General features: G+C 37.1%; 2 protein-coding genes across 4 annotated transcripts; one reads left to right on the forward strand and one right to left on the reverse strand.

Moving 5' to 3' along the window:
- The first annotated feature begins 662 nt into the window (after positions 1–662).
- On the forward strand, positions 663–4,961 carry LOC132184653 (YTH domain-containing protein ECT4-like). Of its 3 annotated transcripts, none has more exons than XM_059598369.1 (9): positions 663–1,009; positions 1,142–1,212; positions 1,683–1,848; positions 1,947–2,023; positions 2,160–2,603; positions 2,684–3,238; positions 3,351–3,563; positions 3,662–3,814; positions 4,297–4,961. In XM_059598369.1, the coding sequence occupies exons 2-9, from the start codon at positions 1,162–1,164 to the stop codon at positions 4,393–4,395; spliced, it is 1,758 nt and encodes a 585-aa protein (XP_059454352.1). In that variant the 5' UTR covers positions 663–1,009; positions 1,142–1,161; the 3' UTR covers positions 4,396–4,961. The 3 variants fall into 3 exon arrangements, with proteins under 3 accessions (XP_059454352.1, XP_059454353.1, XP_059454354.1); XM_059598370.1 differs by having other exon boundaries at positions 4,300–4,961; XM_059598371.1 differs by lacking the exons at positions 663–1,009; positions 1,142–1,212 and having other exon boundaries at positions 1,758–1,848; positions 1,936–2,023; positions 4,297–4,960.
- A 9,350-nt stretch (positions 4,962–14,311) lies between these two features.
- LOC132185206 (uncharacterized) lies at positions 14,312–15,183 on the reverse strand. The gene is made up of 2 exons (XM_059599011.1): positions 14,965–15,183; positions 14,312–14,854 (listed from the first exon to the last, which is right to left on the reverse strand). Exons 1-2 carry the CDS (start codon positions 15,181–15,183, stop codon positions 14,312–14,314), a joined length of 762 nt encoding a protein of 253 aa, XP_059454994.1.
- Between the last annotated feature and the right edge of the window lie 4,928 nt (positions 15,184–20,111).

Consider the following 20,111-nt stretch of genomic DNA (forward strand, 5'->3'; position numbering starts at 1 on the left):
AGTGAGAAAAAATTGATTAATATATATATAAAGTAAAAAAAAAAAAAAAAACTGTTGTTTAATGTAAAGAAATAAAGTTGACTTAAAAAAGAAAAAAATGGTTTCCAGACAAATTACAATGAGCCGTGGGTGCTAGAACGTCCACAAAGTAAATCGATGAGTACATCATAGTGTCGGGAAGTCGGTCCGTAGGTGATAGGACCACTGGTGAGGTGGCACCGCCTCAACTTCAAATATCAGAAGGAGCCTATAATATTATTATAATTCTTCCAATAATCTTACCCATCACTTTTATTTTTATTTTTATTTTCTCAATATTGATATAATATTTTAAAATTACGATTAAATTTATAAAAAAAATTAGCCAATAGCATTACTTTAATTCTTTGTACCCTTCTTTACTTAATTGTAATAAATATTCTTGGGAATAATTAATCTCTACAAATCAACCAATTATTAGAAGTTGTTTTTCTCGGGGTACGAGACAGAGAGAGAGGGGTTGTTCTCGTGATAATCGGACGGCTGAGCAAATCAACGAATAAAACAGAAAAGGAAAAGGAGGAGTGACGTGGGAGCCTCACCACCGTCGCTTAGTCCTACCGCACCACAGATTGATTAAATAAATGACCGTTCACATTGCTGGCGATGCTTTCTTTTGGTTGATATCATGGAATCATTGTCATCGTCCATTTCCCTCTAACTTCTTTCTCATTCCAATTCACAATTCACAGCGCGAGTGAGCGAATTCCTCGGTGTTTCAGACAAAAGGAGGGAAACTCCGATTCCGCCGGAACCTAACCACTGGATTTTGTTTTCTTGTGTGGATTTGTAATGGAAATTGTCTAAATCATAATCTAAATCCGCCCGAGCCTTCCGCTTTTTGGTTTTCCCGCTATTGCTGTGTCTCTTTTTCGTTTCTTCTGGAGCTCCTTTTGTGCTTCTCTCTCTTTGTCTCTGCACCGATCTGATTCATCCGAAGCGGTGAAAAGAGATTGGAAAACGAACTCTGGTAGCTCAATTCAATCTCTTTTTGAATAATTTTTTTCTTAGCTCTGCGTTTTTATGTATATTCTAGTGATTTTAATGATTAATTTTTATTTACTTTTTTGCTTGTTTGTTTAATTTTCCCTGTCGGATTCAGATTTACAATTACTAGAAGAAATGGTGAGGAATCCGAAAAGAGTTGTTGCGGAGGTCGCTGATTCCAATCTGGTAATCTCAAAACTGCACTGAACCTTGATGTTTAAATATAATTTTCGGAGCCTCTTTTTATAGTTGATGGAATATATCGTTGAAAAAGTAAACTTTGTTTTGGCGTGTTGGTAACCCCCGTTTTTGTAGGATATAAGAAGCTTGTGTTACGAAAGTTTCGCTTTTCTTTTTCTTTTTTTTTTTTTTTTTTGGTGCTTCTTCCTGTAAACAAGTATTTTTGGAAATCGTATTTGGGGTTGAACCAAAATCGGGCTCACTTTCTGGATCAAATAACTTTTGGAGTAAATAGGAGATGCATGATAAGCTTAATTTACAAGTTTCAGGGTGTGGTATTTGATCACATAGGTGATGTCTGTATTAAATATTATTGAATTCTTTGAGATTTGCTTTCCTATGGATGTTATTTTTTCGATAATGGTGTCTCTCTTTTGCATTACAACTGATTTGTGAACTTGGGTACATAAATTCAGGCTCCTTCAAAAGATATGAGCCCGCAATCCGATGCAACATCATGTATATCATCTGCAGGAGATGCCATGGGCAGTGTCAAAGGGAGCGAAGTTGACCAAGATTCCCTTACTACTGATCAAGGCATGTCTTATTCGACAAGCGGCTATTATGGATACTACTATCCAGGTTAGCTGTGGCTGATAATATGAACTTCACTATTTTAGTATTGTCTTTTTATTGATTGTGTATTTATGTTTTCACGTCTTACAATAGCATGTTCACAGGTTATGAAGGTTCCTATGGAGAGTTGGACAACCAAGCCTATTATGTTGGCGGTGATGGAACGGAACTTCAGTATCCTGTGAGTATCTCAATCTGTGACCTGATTTCTGGCAATTAATGCTCAAGTCTGGAATTTAGCTTGCTACTAATATCATGCGTATTCGATTTGACATTTCATGACAAGTTGAACTTACATTCGCTTTTGCTTCATTTAGGTCATGCAAACAGATAATGGATCTTTTGTCTACATCATGCCGGGATTTCAGCCCAGTTACTCTCCATACTTGCCGGTAACTACAATTGGTGTTGATGGACAATACGTTGATCAGCAGGCATATCCTTCAAGCCCCATTTTTCAACCATCCATGGCTTCCCCTGGATATTATCCCACTACTCTTCCTTATGGGGAGTTGGCACCATCACCCTACGCATGGGATCCATCCCTCCTTGTTGGAGATGGATCTTTTGGAAATAGCTATGCTGGAGTTCCAGAATTTCTGGGCCCTAAACCTAATTTATCTTCTCCAAGTCATGGCCATGCTCCTCATTCTAAATCCTTTTCTGGCTTTAGCAATCCACTGGATATTAGTAACACCCTGTCACCATTGGATGTCGCATCTGGTCATGGCATGCACAAACCGCTAAAACTAGTGAACAAGGTATTCTGGTTCTTTGTGCTCTGTAGTGTTATATACTTTCCTCCTGTGGCAATGTTAATGAATTTTGAAATGATTTTTAGGCCGTTCCTCATGGCTCATCTTTCCAGTCAGATATGCTCGCTAAAGGTTATTTACCCAGTTCAAAGTTCTCAGCGCACAACCAAAGGAAGGGTGGATTGCTTTATTCAAACAGTCCAGTTAATTTAAAAGCAAGTGGAAGGGGTTGGGGCGGCACAGAGAAGCTGAAATCCAGAAGCAAGGTCAATGGTGTCAGTGATATTAGTTTGCTTAATGAGCAGAACCAGGGTCCTAGAACAGCCAATGCAAAAAGTGTGTTGATGTCTGGAGGTAATGCGGCTGGATCCCTGGAAACTGATGGGAATGGAAATGGTAACAGCATAACCTCTCTAATCAGGATGGATCAATATAACCTTCCTGACTTTTCCACCAAATACGATCGTGCATTTTTCTTTGTTATCAAATCTTACAGTGAAGATGATATTCATAAGAGCATCAAGTACAACGTGTGGGCCAGTACTCCTAATGGAAATAAGAGGTTGGACAGTGCATATCAAGATGCACAAGAGACTATGGTGGAGAAAAGCAGCAAGTGTCCTGTGTTTCTTCTCTTTTCGGTATGCTCTAGAGTTCAATAATGATTCCAATGCAGAAGTTTCCACTTGGCATGCCTTTTGTTCCCCCAAAAATAGTAACTAATGTCTCGGTTTTTTGTTTGTTTTTGTTCAGGTTAATGCAAGTGGTCAGTTTTGTGGAGTAGCAGAGATGATTGGCCGAGTTGATTTTAATAAGAACATGGATTTCTGGCAGCAAGATAAGTGGAATGGTTATTTCCCTGTCAAGTGGCATATTATAAAAGATGTTCCAAACGTGCATTTGCGGCATATAATACTTGAGAATAATGACAACAAGCCTGTTACCAATAGTCGAGACACGCAGGAGGTGTGCATAACTAATTAGTTGCTTAGTATTTAGGTTTTCAATGAATTTTTGGGTGCCATTCTTGCCATGCTTAATGTTTGCCCATCTTTCATTTGCAGGTGAGATTTTCTCTGGGTATTGAAATTTTGAATATTTTTAAGAACCATGCGTCCAAGACATCCATATTGGATGATTTCGATTTTTATGAAAGCCGCCAGAAGGTGATGCAAGAGAAGAGGACAAGGCAATTTGCACCACATTATAATCTGGAGGTTTTGCCTTCTTCCCTAATTCCCACCTTATGCTTTGTTCTTTCTAACAAGTAATCTGGTTTCTCACTTTTCTGATCTTATTCAAGCTTTTCAGTGAGTGCGTGTAATGTGGGGTGGCCATGTTGGGTTAATTGGAGGTGGAGGGTTAGGAATCATATGTCCTGTCAGGACCATGGCTAATGGGTGCTGTTATTTATCTTAATATTCTGAAAATGATTCTCTTTGTTTACAAAATGATTAAAGAATAAAGAAGGGTTCCTCATACAAGTAGGCATAGTGCAGGATGTTGTGCCAATGAAATTTTGCCGATTAGTAAATTTATTCTGTTCTATACAATGGGAGCCTTTGCGGGGGGTTCTGTATATTACTTGTACTCGAGTCCACACATGCCTGTCTATATTGATCTTTGTTTTTAATATTTAATTCCTTGTTGTTTACTTATAAAAATAAAAATAAAAATTCTTTGTTTATTTATTTGGCAGCAGAAGATAGAAGAATTAACCACCAGTTTTAAGTCGGTAGATCTGTCTGCTGTGAAGAGCATTGAGCAACCTGAGGTCGGAGACAAAGTGAAGATATGAAGGGAACTTGGACCTGATGGTCTTGCCCAAGAAAAAAACAAAAACAGAAACAGAAACAAAGCGGTGTCTTGGAAGCTGTTGAAATGGGTCCGATAGCTGCTGATATCGATCATCGATGCCACCTGAATGGAAATAAGAGTCTCAGAAAAAGGGGGAGATTTTTTTTTAGAAGATTTTCAGTGATCCCTTACAAGGAAAGGGCTGATCCTTTCAAAATTGAGATGGTGGCTTAGCTTCCAACGAGCTGTTTGTATACCATATCAGAAACTTTAATCGCCCCATTGATTGACATGGCTATGGGGTGTCATGAAATCTTTTCTACTTTTTTTTTTTTTTTTACTCTTTCCGTATTCAGATGCCCTCTCGCGGGCTAGATGGCTAGTGCTATCCACGTATGTAGGAATATTGTAGAAGTGGCTTTTTTTCTTAAAAAAAAAAAAAAAAAGGAAAAAAAAAAGGGAAGGAATATTTAAAAGAATGAAAGCTTGGTCTTTGGGTTCTCATTAGGGTTTGTTGGATTTTGGGCAAGGCAGAATGAAGTGGGGCTTTTATTTTTATTTTTTATATTTTCAACAAAGTATATGATTGGGTTGCTGTGTTGGGTACAACATGGAAATTTCCATTTTTAATGCTGAACTTGATTTCCTGTTTATGAAAACTTCCCAAATCGTTTTTGGAAACTGAACCCAAAACTTACACTTACATTCTATTATTATAATATGGCAGTCAATTCGTTCCTGAACCAAACTCTTGTTTAAAAAATAAAAGTAAAATCTAAGGGCTAATGAATACTACTTCATCATTTATATATGATGACGACGTAATATATAGTATTACTTTTTTATAATATGCATCTCAATAGTGTTGTCATTTAGCCGAACTGAGCTTGAACCGTTCAAACTCGACTCGTTGAAAATTTATATGGGCTTGAGCTTGAAATCCCGTGTTCAAACTCAATTCATTCAAACTTGGAAGGAATTTGTAGAAGAAACCAGCTTGAGTTCAGGTTGAGCTCATTTTTTTTTTTTTTTTTTTTTTAAGTAATCTTAGCGTAAAACAAAACCATAATATATGCATCCAACCGAATTTTTCTCAAAACAACCCATCTTCTTCCTTTTCAATTAACTTTAACAAACTTCATTTTTAAAAGTAATAAAAAACATGTATTTTCAAAACGCAATAAAATAATAATAATAAAAAAAAAAAAAAAAAATTAACAATATAGACAGAACTTAAGAAGATCCAGCTTGTGTGCTGTAGTTTTAACTAAGCACATATGCTGTTAAAATATTGAAAGGCTCAGATTTAACTTAGTAATTGAACGGCTCAGATCTGTTCTAGAGTTATAATTCATTAAACTCTCTTTCATCTATGCCTTTTTCTCCTTCGTAAAACCTCTCTCTTCCATCCATCATAACTCACGAGAGAGCATCCTCATCTTCATTCAAAGATTTGAAAAGAATGACATCCAAAGGCATGAACAGTAGCAAGTGAAAGAGCTTTTGCATAAGATAAATCCATGGCCTTGCCATTTGAGCAAGTTGATGACAAGATTACGAATAAGAAAGGCAATGATCTCAATGCAAATCGAAAGGCAGACGCACGGAGAGAGAGAGAGAGAGAGATAAAGGCATAAAGATTGAATGATGAAGGCAAGAGCTTGGTCCAAGACTCTGAGAATCACAAAATTTCGAACATTTTTCTACAAAATTCCATACCCATCTGGTGGTTCTTTTGCAAAATTCAATCCTTTCTTGCTTCATTTTCTCTGGACTTTGCTGGGAAGGAAAATGATGGATGGAAGAGAGAGAGAGATTTTACAAAGGAGAAAAGGAAGGAGAAGAGCCATAGATGAAAGAGAGTTTAATAAATTAGAACTCTGAAATAGATCTGAGCCATTCAATTATTTAGTTAAATCTAAGCCCTTCAATTTTTTAACAGCATACTAACTACAACACACAAGCCGAATTCGTGAGGGTGAGCATGAGCGGATTGGATCCCCGATAATACCCATGAAATTGCCCATCAATTTTTTTTTTTTTTTTTTTTTTTTCAATCATGGCCATCCATTCTCATCCAACAGCTAGAAATCTACCACATGTCCCACTTAATATAAAATAATAAAATATTATTTAAATTTTAAAAATAAATATAAAATAAAATAATTAAAAATTTAAAAAAACATGGGATGGTTCGGCCACCCCATTTTCCCCTAGGGGGTGGCCGGCCACCGCAACTTAGCCTAGGGGGTGGTGTTGGCCACCACCAAAGGCCAGTTGGGGGTGGACGAACCACCCCCTAGAGCCCTAGCAGGTGGCTTCGGCCACTCTCAACCGGTCTTTGGGGTTGGTCGGAGCCATCCCCTAGGGCCCAGGAGGGAGTGGTCAGCCAAACCAAACCCATAAATCAAGTTTGGCCCTAGGGGGTGGCCGAACCACCCCCATGAGGCCCTAGAGGGTGGCTTTGACCACCCCCAACCGGCCTTTAGGGGTGCCGAACCACCCCCTGGGGGCATGGGGGTGGCTCCGGCCACCCCCAACTTTGGCCACCCCCTAGGCTGAGCTGGGATGGCTGGCCACCCCCTAGGGGAAAATGGGGTGGCCGAACCACCCCATGTTTTTTAATAATTTTTTTAAAATTTTAAAATTTTATATTTATTTTTAAAATTTAAATAATATTTTATTATTTTATATTAAGTGGACACGTGGCAGATTTCTAGTTGTTGGATGAGAATGGATGGCCATGATTTAAAAAAAAAAAAAAATTTGATGGGCAATTTCATGGGTATTGCCAGGGATCCCATTCCGAGCGTGAGCATGATCCATAGCTCCACTATGATATTCACTCGTACTCAAAATCAAGAAGCTTGAATATAAAAGCAAGGAAAGGCAACAACTTCCAGCTAATTGTTGAGTGACAAAGTCGATAGAAAGAAAAGTAGAAGAGATATAATAGCATTTCACATAGCCTAAAACCAATAAAGAGTATATGAAATTTCACCAAATCCAATAGCATTTTGTTGTGAGTTTTAAAAATACTCGCAAATGCACGAGTTGTTTGCAATATAGATTATGCAAGTGTGACGTCGAATCCGCAAGAAATTGTGTCGTGAAAGTTAATTTTTATCTAAACCAATTATATTTTAACCAAGTTCCAAAGATGGGTGATTTTTCTTGCAAAATAATAAACTAAATGAAAATGATTTTTAATCAAATGATAAAAGATTAAGGTTTTAGAATTCACCTCACCGAATTAAAATGACACACTCTTATGTTTTGTTCATACATCTGAAGAACGATAACCTATGCATGTTCTATGTTTCATGAAAAGTAATCTATTTTAAACATTCAACGAATCCATCCATTGTACAAATCACAATGAATACCCAATTTAAATCAAATCATTCAATGTATCCATTTAATTTACGAATCACAATGGATATCCAATTTAAATTAAATGATTCGATGTATCTGTCGGATGTAACACATCGAATATCCAATATTTACACAAGTAATAATCAAACTATCAATCAACAAAATTTCATCCACTAATTGAATTGAAATAGAATATCAATTGAATTAAACGACGGAAATGTATGAACATTACATGAAAGTATGAACATAAATCAATGGTGATGCTTCATCTTCAACCTTAGTTGAAGGTTTTAGCCTCTCATGATTACAAAAAGCATAGTAAAATGAATTGAAATAACAAACTTACAAAGAGAATCAAGTTCAAAGCTAAACAAATGTCAAAAAGTCAAAAACTATAGTGAACGGCACCCCCTTGGTGCGTTTTTTCTCGAAAAATATGTTATTTATAACCGTAATTTAGGGTTTGGGCGTTACTGAGAGTTTTCCCCATCCGGATAGGCTTGTTGGCCGTCGGGACAGGCACTGCATTCCTTGGTGGCTTTCTCCCAAAAACTGGTATTTCTCGCATTAATTCCAAGCTTTTCCCTTATCAACCTTCAAAACCCTAAAAACACAAAACTAACACAAAACTTCATATTATAATACGGCTAAAGGATTAACAAATGTAAATTAAGGGGCCCAAATATGCAATATTTGGCACTTATCAAATACTCCCAAACTTACATTTTGTTAGTCGCTTAGCAAAACAAAATGAAAAACAACATGAAAGCATGAAACATAAATCTGTTGTCAATGGAGAGATGATTGCATTTAGCATATGCAACAAGCCTTTTAAACCTTAGGCATCCCTAGTGGATGAGTGAAGTCTCGTGAGGGTTTAATAACAATGATGCCCACAAACATTTTTTAGCATTATATTATTGACAAGAATAAGTTTCAACACAAACAAATGGTTCTTACTCATGAGCATGCTTAACAAGATAAACACCGCAATCACATCATCAAGACATCTAAAATCAATTCACTCATAAATGGATATTTGAGACAACACATGCTCCAATAAGTGCAAAGTGAGACTAACATAAAATCGCGAGGCTTCAATTTACTCAAAACTTGTGTACCTCAAAATTCATAGGAATTCTATCAGATGAAAATAACCAAGGCTTAAGTTAAGATATGCATTTTTTTTTTTTTTTTTTTTTTTTTGTAGGCTGTGCAATGTTCGGCTCCTTTAAGCTTTCTAATTGACCTATGTAACGAGGGTTGTGCCAGTGACTCCCAAACCAGATGGTTTTAGGGCATTATATGTAAAAACATCCTAAGGGCTTAATGACTCAAGTCAAAAAGGTTACGAAGCCGCACTAGCCATACAATCAACCAACTTGAATTTCACATCTTTTTACGCGAACACTCAATGCTTAATGAGGCAAGAGGTCTGGTTACTCAATGAGAAACTCAAGCTGGATTTTTATTTTATTTTATTTTCAAGCCAAGGTTATTTATCAACAATTCATCCTACAAATCTCAAGATACATACTATTCAATTCAAATCTCATACCTCACAAACTCTATGCTAATAGTGCTTGTGATGATCAACTCAAAATATGTGAAGTCTCTCTAAGCCAAAAATGAGTCAAAGGACTCAGATTCTAATGACATGATGTGTTCAAGATGTTAAACAAGCCAATGAAATGCAAACCACAGTTATAGTGTAACTCATGCATAATCAACAACATAGCAATTTTTTTTTTCTTGAAAAAAAACAAAAAAAAAACGTACAAACAACAAAACATAACAATAAATGGAGAGTAATGTCTTTCCCACCCCCAAACTAAAATGACACATTGTCCCCAATGTGGCCAGAAATACAATACCGAATGGAAAGAAAACCTCAGGCATAACGTTAGAGAACGTCCCCCAAACTTGAATGTAAGACACTTGTCTAGAAAAACATAACAAAAAAAAAAAAAAAAAACAAACAAACAAACAAACAAAATCAAATGACAAGAAATAAAAAGAACAAGGGTTGCCCCACAAGCGCTATGTTTACAATCTTCAACCAGACTCTCCATAGCAGGTGACGATCACTTCGGATAACTAAGATCCTCCAACAATGTTGTCTCAATCTCTAGACTCTTCAATTCTAAGAATGGTTTCATCCTTTGTCCATTTACCTTGAATGTGTTGCCATTCTTTGGATTCTAAATCTCAATGGCTCCATGAGTAAAAACGGATCGAATGATGAATGGGCCGGTCCAATGAGATTTTAGCTTGCCTGGGAACATATGCAGACGTGAATTGTAAAGGACTTTCCAACCAGGTTCAAAGAATCGTCTCAAAATGCTCTGGTCATGAGCTTTCTTCATTTGAGCCTTGTACAACCTTGCACAATCATATGCATCATTTCGTAGCTCCTCTAATTCATTGAGTTGGAGCTTTCTTTAAGAGCCGGCCTTGGTAAGATTGAAATTTAACTGCTTGATGGCCCAATATGCTCTATGCTCCAACTCCATTGGATGGTGACATGCCAATCGGGGTCTTGAATGTTGTATGGTATGCCCACAACGCATCATTCAATTGTAGAGACCAATCTTTTCTATTGGGATTCACAATCTTCTCCAAAATGTGCTTGATCTCTCGATTTGAAATTTCCACTTTTCCACTCGTATGTGAGTGATATGAGGTGGCAACCTTATGTGTGATGAAATACTTCTTCATCAACTGCTCAAAAATCTTGTTGCAAAAATCCTTGCCTTTGTCACTTATGATAGCTCGAGGGGTACCAAAATAAGCAAAGACATTATCCTTCAAAAATTGGACCACTACTCTATGGTCATTGGTCTTGCATGCAAGAGCTTCCACCCATTTGGACACATAGTCCACAGTAACGAGAATGTAGAGGCAGTCAAAGGAGTTTGGGAAAGGTCCCATAAAATCAATGCCCCACACATCAAAAATGTCCACAATCAAGATAGAATTGAGGGGCCTCATATTCCGTCTAGAAATACTCCCTAGCTTCTGGCAAAGCTCACAAGAGGTGAAATATGTATGAACATCTCGAAAAAGGGTAGGTCAATAAAATCCACATTGCAAAATCTTTGCAATGGTCTTTCGAGCACTGAAATGGCCTCCACAGGCATGATCATAACAAATAGATGACATTGCATTGGTCATGCTCAAGAATACACCTCCTAATGATCTGATCGGGACAATACTGGAACAGATATGGATCGTCCCAGAAAAAGTACTTCACCATGGCCAAAAACTTAGACTTATCTTGTAGCCCCCAATGTAAAGGCATTTGGCCAGTTTACAAGATAGTTCACTATATCAGCAAACTATGGTGCAGAATTGTGAGCAATGTGCATCAATTGCTCATCAGGGAAGGTCTCAGAAATGGGGATGGCATCCTTAGTGAAATCCACTATCAACCTAGACAAATGATCTACCACCACATTTTCGGAACCCTTCTTATCTCGAATCTCTATGTTGAACTCTTGTAACTGCAAAATCCACCGGATGAGACGAGATTTAGCATCTTTTTTGGAGAAAAGATACTTCAATGCTCCATGATCCGAGTTGATAATGACTTTAGATCCTAGCAAGTAGGATTTGAACTTGTCCAAAGCAAAAATGACTGCCATAAACTCTTTCTCAATGGTAGAGTAATTGAGTTGTGCATCGTTTAGTGTCCTGCTAACATAGTAGATGACATGGGGGAGTTTATCAACATGCTGCCCTAAAACAGCTCTAACTGCATAATCTGAAGCGTCACACATGATCTCAAATGGCACACTCCAGTTGGGTGGCTGAATAATGGGTGTGGACGTCAGAATTTTCTTCAAAGCCCCGGATACTTGCTTACAATACTCATCAAATATAAATGGGGTCTCTTTTACCAACAACTTACACAGGGGCCTGGCGATCTTGCTGAATATCCTGGATGAATCACCTCAAGAATCCCGCATGGCCCAGAAAAGAACAAATTTCCTTCACTGTATGTGGGGGTGAAAGGTTGGAAATCAAATCCACCTTCGCTTTGACAATCTCAATCCCACGATGAGAAATGACATGCCCCAATACAATCCCCTGCTTTACCATAAAATGACATTTTTCCCAATTGAGCGCAAGGTTCTTTACTTTGCACCACACTAAGACAAGAGTGAGGCGGTGCAGACACTCCTCGAAAGATGACGTAAAGACTGAGAAATCGTCCATGAAAATCTCAAGGAAACGTTCAACCATGTTAGAGAAAATACTAATCATGCACCGCTACAAAGTGGTGGGTGCATTGTGATAAGTGCCAAATGTTGCATATTTGAACCCCTTTATTTACTTTAGTTAATCCTTTAGCTGTGTCGTTATTTAATATTTTGTGTTAGTTTTGCGTTTTTAGTGTTTTGTAGGTCATTAAAGAAAAACTACAACTTTAAAGGGAAAAATGCAAAGTTTGGAAGAAAGCATACTTTGAGAAGACCTAGATGATATGGTTAAGTTTAACCAAATCCAAGAAAAAGGTTAAATCATATTAAATTGGATAAAAGATCAGATTGGATAAGATTTCAGATCGGATTCAAATTCAGATTATGTACATGTCTCAGTATTTTGATCATAACTTTCCGCTCAAATATCGGATTGAGGTTATTCAAGCAGCATTGGAAAGCTAACACAAAATTCTAGAATTCGTTTTGAAATAAGATTTTCCTAATTCGGAAGGTTACTATGCCAAAATCGCCCCACAAGTAAATGACACAAATCTGGATGAATTCTATTCCGATTTCAGACTTCTATTTTGATTTGGAGACAGACCTTCGAATTATCTACGTTTAATAGGGCTTCTAGGACTTCCCTAAGCCTATAAATAGACTTCTTTGCATTCAAGAAAAGATATACAAGTCCAGAGGCAAAATTCTACAGCTTTTCTCTTTAGTTTAGTTTTTCTTTAGGTTTAGGTTTAGATTTTATTTTTATGTGGAGCTAAATTCCCAACTAAGGTTGGGGATGAAGCCTCACCGATGAAGAACAACATCACTTTTATGTAAGTTTTTATTATTCCGATTTTATTGGGTTTTATATTTCAATTGTGTTACTTCTAATCAATTGTGTGGAATGATTCTTGGATATCTCTTGTGATTCAAGGATACATGTGATGATTTGAAATAATTTCATATAATTGATTGCTTGGCTTTTAATTCATAAAAATTGGATATCCCTTGTAATTTTTTCTATGGATACATCTGGTGTTTCAATTGAATTTGGATTCCTTTTGTGATTTGGTCAATGAATTGATACATGGGATGATTTTGATTAATTCTTTGAAGCATAGTAAAACATATCTATGATTTAATTTGTGAGAACTTCGGATTAATATGGATGAACATAAAGTATGTTGTTATGATTTGGTGAGTGTGAATTCCTAAACCTTAGTACCTTTATCCTTAGATTTACTTAGTTTATTTAGTTTATGTTTAGTCTTTTAATTTTAAAAAACCCAATTTTAAAACCATTTTTGAAACTAGATTAGGATTTAATTAGTTTAGAAATAAATTGCTCTTTCAAAAATACAATTCCGTGTGGGTTCGACCTCGCACTTGCAATCCATTAAACTACAATCGATTCGTGCATTTGCGAGCTAAATAAATTTGCACAACACATTGCATAACCCAAAAGGCATACGACGATAGGCAAACGTCCCTAAAGGACAAGTGAATGTAGTCTTCTCCTAATCTTCGGGGTCCAAAGGGACCTAGTTATAACCAAAATAACCATCCAAAAAGCAATAGTACTCATGCCCAGCTAAGCGCTCCACCATCTGATCAATGGATGGGAGTGGAAAATGGTCCTTCCTCGAAGTGGCATTCAGCTTGCAGTAGTCTATGCATACTCTCCATCTTGACTGAATATGAGTTGGGACCAACTCGTTATCCTTGTTCTTCACTACTGTCAATCCAGCCCACTTATGCACAACGTGAATCGGGCTCACCCACTTGCTATCAGAAATTGGATATATGATACCTGCATCCCACAACTTAATCACTTCTGCTCTCACAACTTCTTGCATAGTTGGGTTTAGCCTCCTTTGTGGCTCCCTCGATGGCTTGGCATTCTCCTCCAGATGTATCTTCTGCATTACCACTGAGGGGCTGATTCCTTTGATATCGTCTATGGTCCATCCAATAGCTTTCTTAGGTTTTCTCAAAACGTCTAATAACTTCTCTTCTTGAGAACCAACCAAATCTGAAGCTATAATCACAGGCAACGAATCTGCTAGACCGAGGAACTTATACTTAAAGGGTGTCCGGTAAGGGCTTAAGTTCCTTCTTTGGGTGCTCTGGTACTGTTGTCTCCCCATTCTCACTGCTCATCACTGGAGCAGACTCCAAAATTGCATTAGCTTGTTCAATTAGCTTATCTAGGTCCAAATTATCTCCAAATTGAGCAAAGCATGCTTCCATGGGGTCTTCGATGCTTGACTCACTAACATTCTCCTCGATAATCTCCTCTATCAAGCATACATTTCTCACCTCATCATATTCCAGTGGCTACTTGCTGATATCAAAGATATTCATCTCCAATGTCATATTTCTGAAAGAAATCTTCATCACCCTCGTCCTACAATTGATCAGGGCGTTAGCCGTAGCTAAGAATGGTCGCCCTAAAATCACCGGTATTTGAATCCCAACATTCTGAACCGGTTCTGTGTCTAGCACAATGAAATCCATAGGGAAATAGAACTTGTCCACCTTGATTAATACGTCCTCATTTATTCCCCTTGGAATCTTCATCGACCTGTCAGCCAATTGGAGTGTCATAGATGTGGGCTTCAATTCCCCTAACTCCAATTGTAAGTATACTGAATAGGGCAGAAGATTCACACTTGCTCCAAGGTCCAATAAAGCCTTTTCAATCCGGCTGACTCCTATCATGCAAGAAATGGTGGGACACCCAGGGTCCTTATACCTGATGGGCAGCTTGCATTGAAGGATTGAGATGACCTGCTCAGTCAGAAACACCTTCTTCAAGACATTCGTCCTTATCTTGACAGTAGTCAAGTTCTTGAAGAACTTGGCATATGACAGCGCTTGCTAGATGGCATCCAAAAATGGGATGTTGATTTGGACTTGCTTGAACACCTTCAAAATGTCCTCAAATGTCCCCCTTTCTTAGGAGCCTGTAGTCTTTCTGGGCAGGGTACTTTGGGAACAAACATCCTTGGGGGATCCTCAACAATGGGTATAACTCCAGAAGGCTCAGCATCTCTCCCCTCATTGTTGTTACTATCTTGCCCTTGTAGCATATTGGGGTTCTCTTTTGGCAGAACTACTTGATTGTCCACTTGTCTCCCTGACCTAAGTGTGACAATGGATTGCCCATGTTCCTGCCCATGTGCAGGATTGGAGGAATTTCCAACCATAAATTGTCCTTTAGGGTTGGGCAAGGGCTGGCTCGGGAACTTTCCCTTTTCTCTCTCACCCAAGTGATTTGCTATCTATCCGATTTGATTCTGCATCTTAGCAATTGCTTGGGCGTTGACCATGGTGGCATTCTTAACCTCATTTATGGCCCGGCTCCTCCAAAAAGGTCTGCCTTAGAAGAAGTGAGTCCTGCCTTAGAAGAAGCACATGCCAGCTTAGAAGAAATAATATCAGCTTCTCTTAGCCAAATGGAGGAAAGAAATCGATCATTTGAAAGGAGGGAGAGCTCTCGCATGCAATCATTTGAAAGGATGGAGGCTCATCTCAAGCAAATATCAGATATCCTCAAAGAAGAAGAATGTTAAGGTCAGTTGATGGCAAATCCTAATGGACTATATATGGAGGAAGAGTGCACCGACTATCATGAGTAAGCTGTCACATTGAGGAGTGAAGAGGTGGTTGAAAATCAAGTGGAAGAGGGGAAGGAGGAGCAAACCGAAGTTCCACAGGAGTCACATCAGGAAAAAGAAGAGAGCACTGAAATTTCTTCAACATTGGCTCTTATTCCTGAAACACCAAGAGGTCAGGAGAGAAGTCTATTAGAGCTACCATATGAGCAAATTAAGGACATCAAGATAGAGAAGCTCCCTGAGTTTTCTTCCTACTTTATTCCAGTTCATGATTCCCCACCGGATGAGAAATTGTTTGAGAAAACTCAAAGTAGTCCTCCCAGATCTATAAACACTCAGAAGCATCTTGCAACAGAAAAGATTCATTCCCTTTGGTGTAGGAGAAGGAAAGATTGGTGCTTCAAGTTTAAAGTACTACAGTCTGGCTGAAGAGGTTAAACTTAGCGCTCATGGGAGGCACCCCATAGCATATGCTTTTTATTTTTGTTTGTTTGTTTTATTTTGATTTTATTCTATTTTATTGTGTGTGTTTTATTTTATTTTATTTTGTTTCTGTTTTCATTTGTTACTTTAGTGTTTTGCAGAGACAAGTGTGCTTCAATTCAAAGTTTGGGGGTGTGCTATGAGCCACACTATTCCAAACAGTTCGTCCATCTCCCAGGTAAATTCTTTCCATGTTATAGACACATTGGGGACAATGTATAATTTAAGTTTGGGGGTACGGGAACACTTTACTTTACACACAATCTGTCCCAGTTTCATGTTGTTTGCTTTGTTGTTTTGTTGTTAAAAAAAAAAAAAAAAAAAAGAAATATTTATGCATATTCATGTTTACCTTAAAATTTTGGTTGATCTGAAAAAATTGTGGTTTGATTTCATTGGTGAGCATAAAATTTTGAACACATGATCTAATAATTGAGTTTTTAAGTTTGGTTACTTGCTTATGACAGTTGAGAATTCACATGTTTGATCTGATCTTACATAAGCACATTGGCACATAATTTGTGGGGTATGACATGACGTCTGATGTGTGTCTATGTCTTGGGTGAAACTGGATGATTTATTAGATGGATACTTTGGCATATATACATATGTGATAAAAAGAAAAAGAAAAAAAAAATATGATCATTGATAAGCTTTTTACTAAGTAACTGGACCTCTTGCCTCAAAGCATTGAGTGTTCACGTCAAAAGGTGAAGAATTTTGATTTGATTAATGTCATGGTTAGTTTAGTTTCGTAGCCTTTTTGACTCGAGTTAGTACGTCCTTAGGGGTGTTTTACACCTTGTTATGCCAAATACATACCTAAATTAATAGGCAAATACTTAGTACGTTTTACTTGCAAGTGCACAAGATCAAACGATAGTATAGCAGGCAAATACAAGATCATTCCCACAAGGATTGGTAAATTATGTTTAGAAGTAATTTCCTATTTAATTAATAGATAAAACTCAATTGTCATAATTTAGTCAAAATAAAGAAATAAAATAAAAGATAAACTAAAACTAAAATGGATTAGGGTTTTGATATCCACCACTAATCAGACTAATTAAGATAACAATATGCCAATGCGCCAATTATACCGGTATATCTAATGTTTGTCAACCTAAGGGCATGGGTGTCTACTCCTTAAACTATTGATTTTCCTAAGCAACGAATTAGGCATGAGTGTCCACTCTAATTCTTTTCTTTTTTAAAGGATTTAGCATGGGTGTCTACTAAGTTGTTTTTAAGAAAGCATAAATTTGTGGAAATCGACAAACACACGAGGCCTAGGGCATAGGTGTTTACTCCCGGTTCTCCATGTTGATTAACCCAAGAATCCGGCAAGGATATCTTTTGTTACTTTTATTAAACCCAGGACTCAGTCATCCAAATTGATTTAACTAACTAGTCATACAACATACATATGTTGGCCAGACAAACATATATGAGGAATATAAAATAACAGGTATTAATCAAGTTAAATACACCAAAATATAATTGTAGCAAAGGCGTCAATATTGCAATCTTAAAAGGACATGATTAGGGCTTCAATCTAGCCCTAATTAAAAATATAAACTACATAATAAAAATAAACGGTGGAAGAGAAGAAAACCCAAACTCCTTTTGATGTAGCCTTCAGTTCCTATTCAGAGCTTGTGCCTCTTTTCTCCACACTTATTCCTAGAGGCTAAGCGGTCTATTTATAAGCTTTAGAAGTCCTTGTTACATTAGTAAACCTAGGAAATTCGTAGGGTTTTACTCCTATTACAAGTGGGAGTTGGAAGACCCTAATATGGAAATACTAGCAGTCTGGCCACACTCTTGATGTGTCTCCTGCGCATGGGTGTGATCGATCGCAAACCGTGTGCGCTCGATCGCACGTCTGTGATCGAGCCTCTTCTACTGTACGCTCGATTGCACATGACCGATTTGCTACTTGTCTTCTCTGGTAGTGCGCTCAATCGCAGGGAACCTGCGATCGATCGCACTGTCAGGCGCTCCAACTTTTCCCAATTTCTCTCTTTAAGCCCAAATCTTCAAGATTTACTTCATTTTCTTCCAAAAGCTTACTAAAGCATGGAAAACACAAAAGAACTAAAATAACACAAATTAACAATATTAAGGAATTAACACACAGAAGTTTAAGGGCTAAAATATTGATATTTTGGCACTTAACACACCTAATGCCCTAAAACCACCTGGTTTGGGAGTCATTGACTTCACACTCGCTACATGGATCAATTTGAAAGCTTAATGGAACCAAACATTGCACAACTTGACCAAAAAGAAAAAATAAAAAAAATAAAAAATAAAAATAAAAAAAGTAAAAAAAGAAAAAGAAAAGAAAAATATGTCATTGTTGTTCATTCTAATAGGGATTTTAGTGAACTTTGAGATATTGAGACATCGCACATTGGAAATAATTGGAAGCTTCGTATTTATGTGCTAATTCACTTTACACTGTTTCGAACTTGTGATGCCTTAGCATGTCTTTTGTAAGTGATTAAATTTTAAAATTCCAATTCATTGTGAAGATTGAGTTTATCTTTTTAAGCGTGCTAGTGAAAGAAAATCATGATTTTTGAGCGATACTTTAATTTTTTGAATAACATGAACTCTTGCATGATGTTTGTGGGTAACATTTATGGAAAACCCTCACGAGACTTCACTCGTCCTCTAGGGAATCCTTAGGGGTTTAAAAGGCTTGTTGCATATGCTAAATGCAATTGTACATCCTACGAAAGATGAATTTATCTTTTTTATTTACTGTTTTCCATTTTGTTTTTAGTTTCGTATAGCTAAGGGACTAGCAATATGTAAGTTTGGGGGTGTGATAACTGCTAAAATATATGTATTTTAGCCCCTTAATTTATATTTGTTAATTCCTTAGTTTTATTAGTTTGTGCTATTTTATTTCCTTTTTGTATTTTCTTTGTTTCATAGGTCGTGGAAGAAAAAAAAGCGTTTCCAGAAAAGTTCAAAGCTTAAAGGGAAAATTGGGAAGACCTAGAAGATTTGGTTAAGTTTAATCAAATAAATGAAAGGATTAAATCGGAATTTTTCAAATTGAAGTCAAAATCGGATTGGATTCAAAATTGGATTTTACATACATCTTGGTATTTTGACCATAACTTTCAGCTCAAATATCCGATTGAGGTGATTCAAGTGGCATTAGAAAGCTAACTGTAAATGCTACAATCATTGTGAAATATTATTTTCCTAATTCAGAGCACCACTATAGAAAAATCACCCTGCAAGATAAGAACGCAATTCTGGATGAATTCTATTCTGATTTGGACTTAGGTTTTCTTTATCCTAATTGGACTATGACTTAAATATCCGAATTTCCTAGGATTACTAGGGCTTCTAGGACTGTCCTAAGCCCAATAAATAGACCTCTAGGCCTCACAATTCAGGAGACAATTTTGGAAGAGACACAACTTTGGGGAGAGGAATTGGATGCTACCTTTCGGTTCTTTCTTTCCTTTTTCTTTTTAGTTTTATTTTCATCATGTATAACTAACTCTTTAGGAGGGCTAGATTGAAGCCCTAATTATGCTTATTTAATATTTCAATATTGGCGCATTTGTGATAATCATATTGTGTTGCTTAACTTGATTAATTCCTATTTTCTTGAATTCCTCATATGTATGTGATTGGCCATTATATGCATGTGGTATGAACTAGTTAATTAAATCAATTTGGATGATCGCGTCCTGAGTTTAATAAGAGTAACAAAAGAAATCCACACCGGGTTCTTGGGTTACTCTAATTATTTTCTTTCTTAAAGGATTTAGCATGGGTGTCTACTAAGTTGTTCTTTAAGAAAGTATAAATCTGTGGAAAACGACAAACACATGAGGCCTAGGGCATGGGAGTCTACTCCCGGTTCCCTATGTTGATTAACCCAAGAACCCAGTGTGGATTTCTTTTGTTACTCTTATTAAACTTAGGACGCGATCATCCAAATTGATTTAATTAACTAGTCCATACCACATGCATATAATGGTCAATCACATACATATGAGGAA

This window comes from Corylus avellana, chromosome ca6, assembly GCF_901000735.1.
Source record: "Corylus avellana chromosome ca6, CavTom2PMs-1.0".
Classification (NCBI taxonomy): domain Eukaryota; kingdom Viridiplantae; phylum Streptophyta; class Magnoliopsida; order Fagales; family Betulaceae; genus Corylus; species Corylus avellana.

What these genes read in the sequence shown, in the direction of transcription:
- LOC132184653 (XM_059598369.1), top strand. Translation starts at nt 1,162, where the DNA reads ATGGTGAGGAATCCGAAAAGAGTTGTTGCGGAGGTCGCTGATTCCAAT. An exon ending in GAACGGAACTTCAGTATCCT is followed by an intron (nt 2,024 to 2,159) that starts GTGAGTATCTCA and finishes TGCTTCATTTAG; the next exon opens with GTCATGCAAACAGATAATGG. An exon ending in ATAGTCGAGACACGCAGGAG is followed by an intron (nt 3,564 to 3,661) that starts GTGTGCATAACT and finishes TTTCATTTGCAG; the next exon opens with GTGAGATTTTCTCTGGGTAT.
- LOC132185206 (XM_059599011.1), bottom strand. Translation starts at nt 15,183, where the DNA reads ATGGTTGGAAATTCCTCCAATCCTGCACATGGGCAGGAACATGGGCAA. An exon ending in CAAGGATGTTTGTTCCCAAA is followed by an intron (nt 14,855 to 14,964) that starts GTACCCTGCCCA and finishes GATGCCATCTAG; the next exon opens with CAAGCGCTGTCATATGCCAA.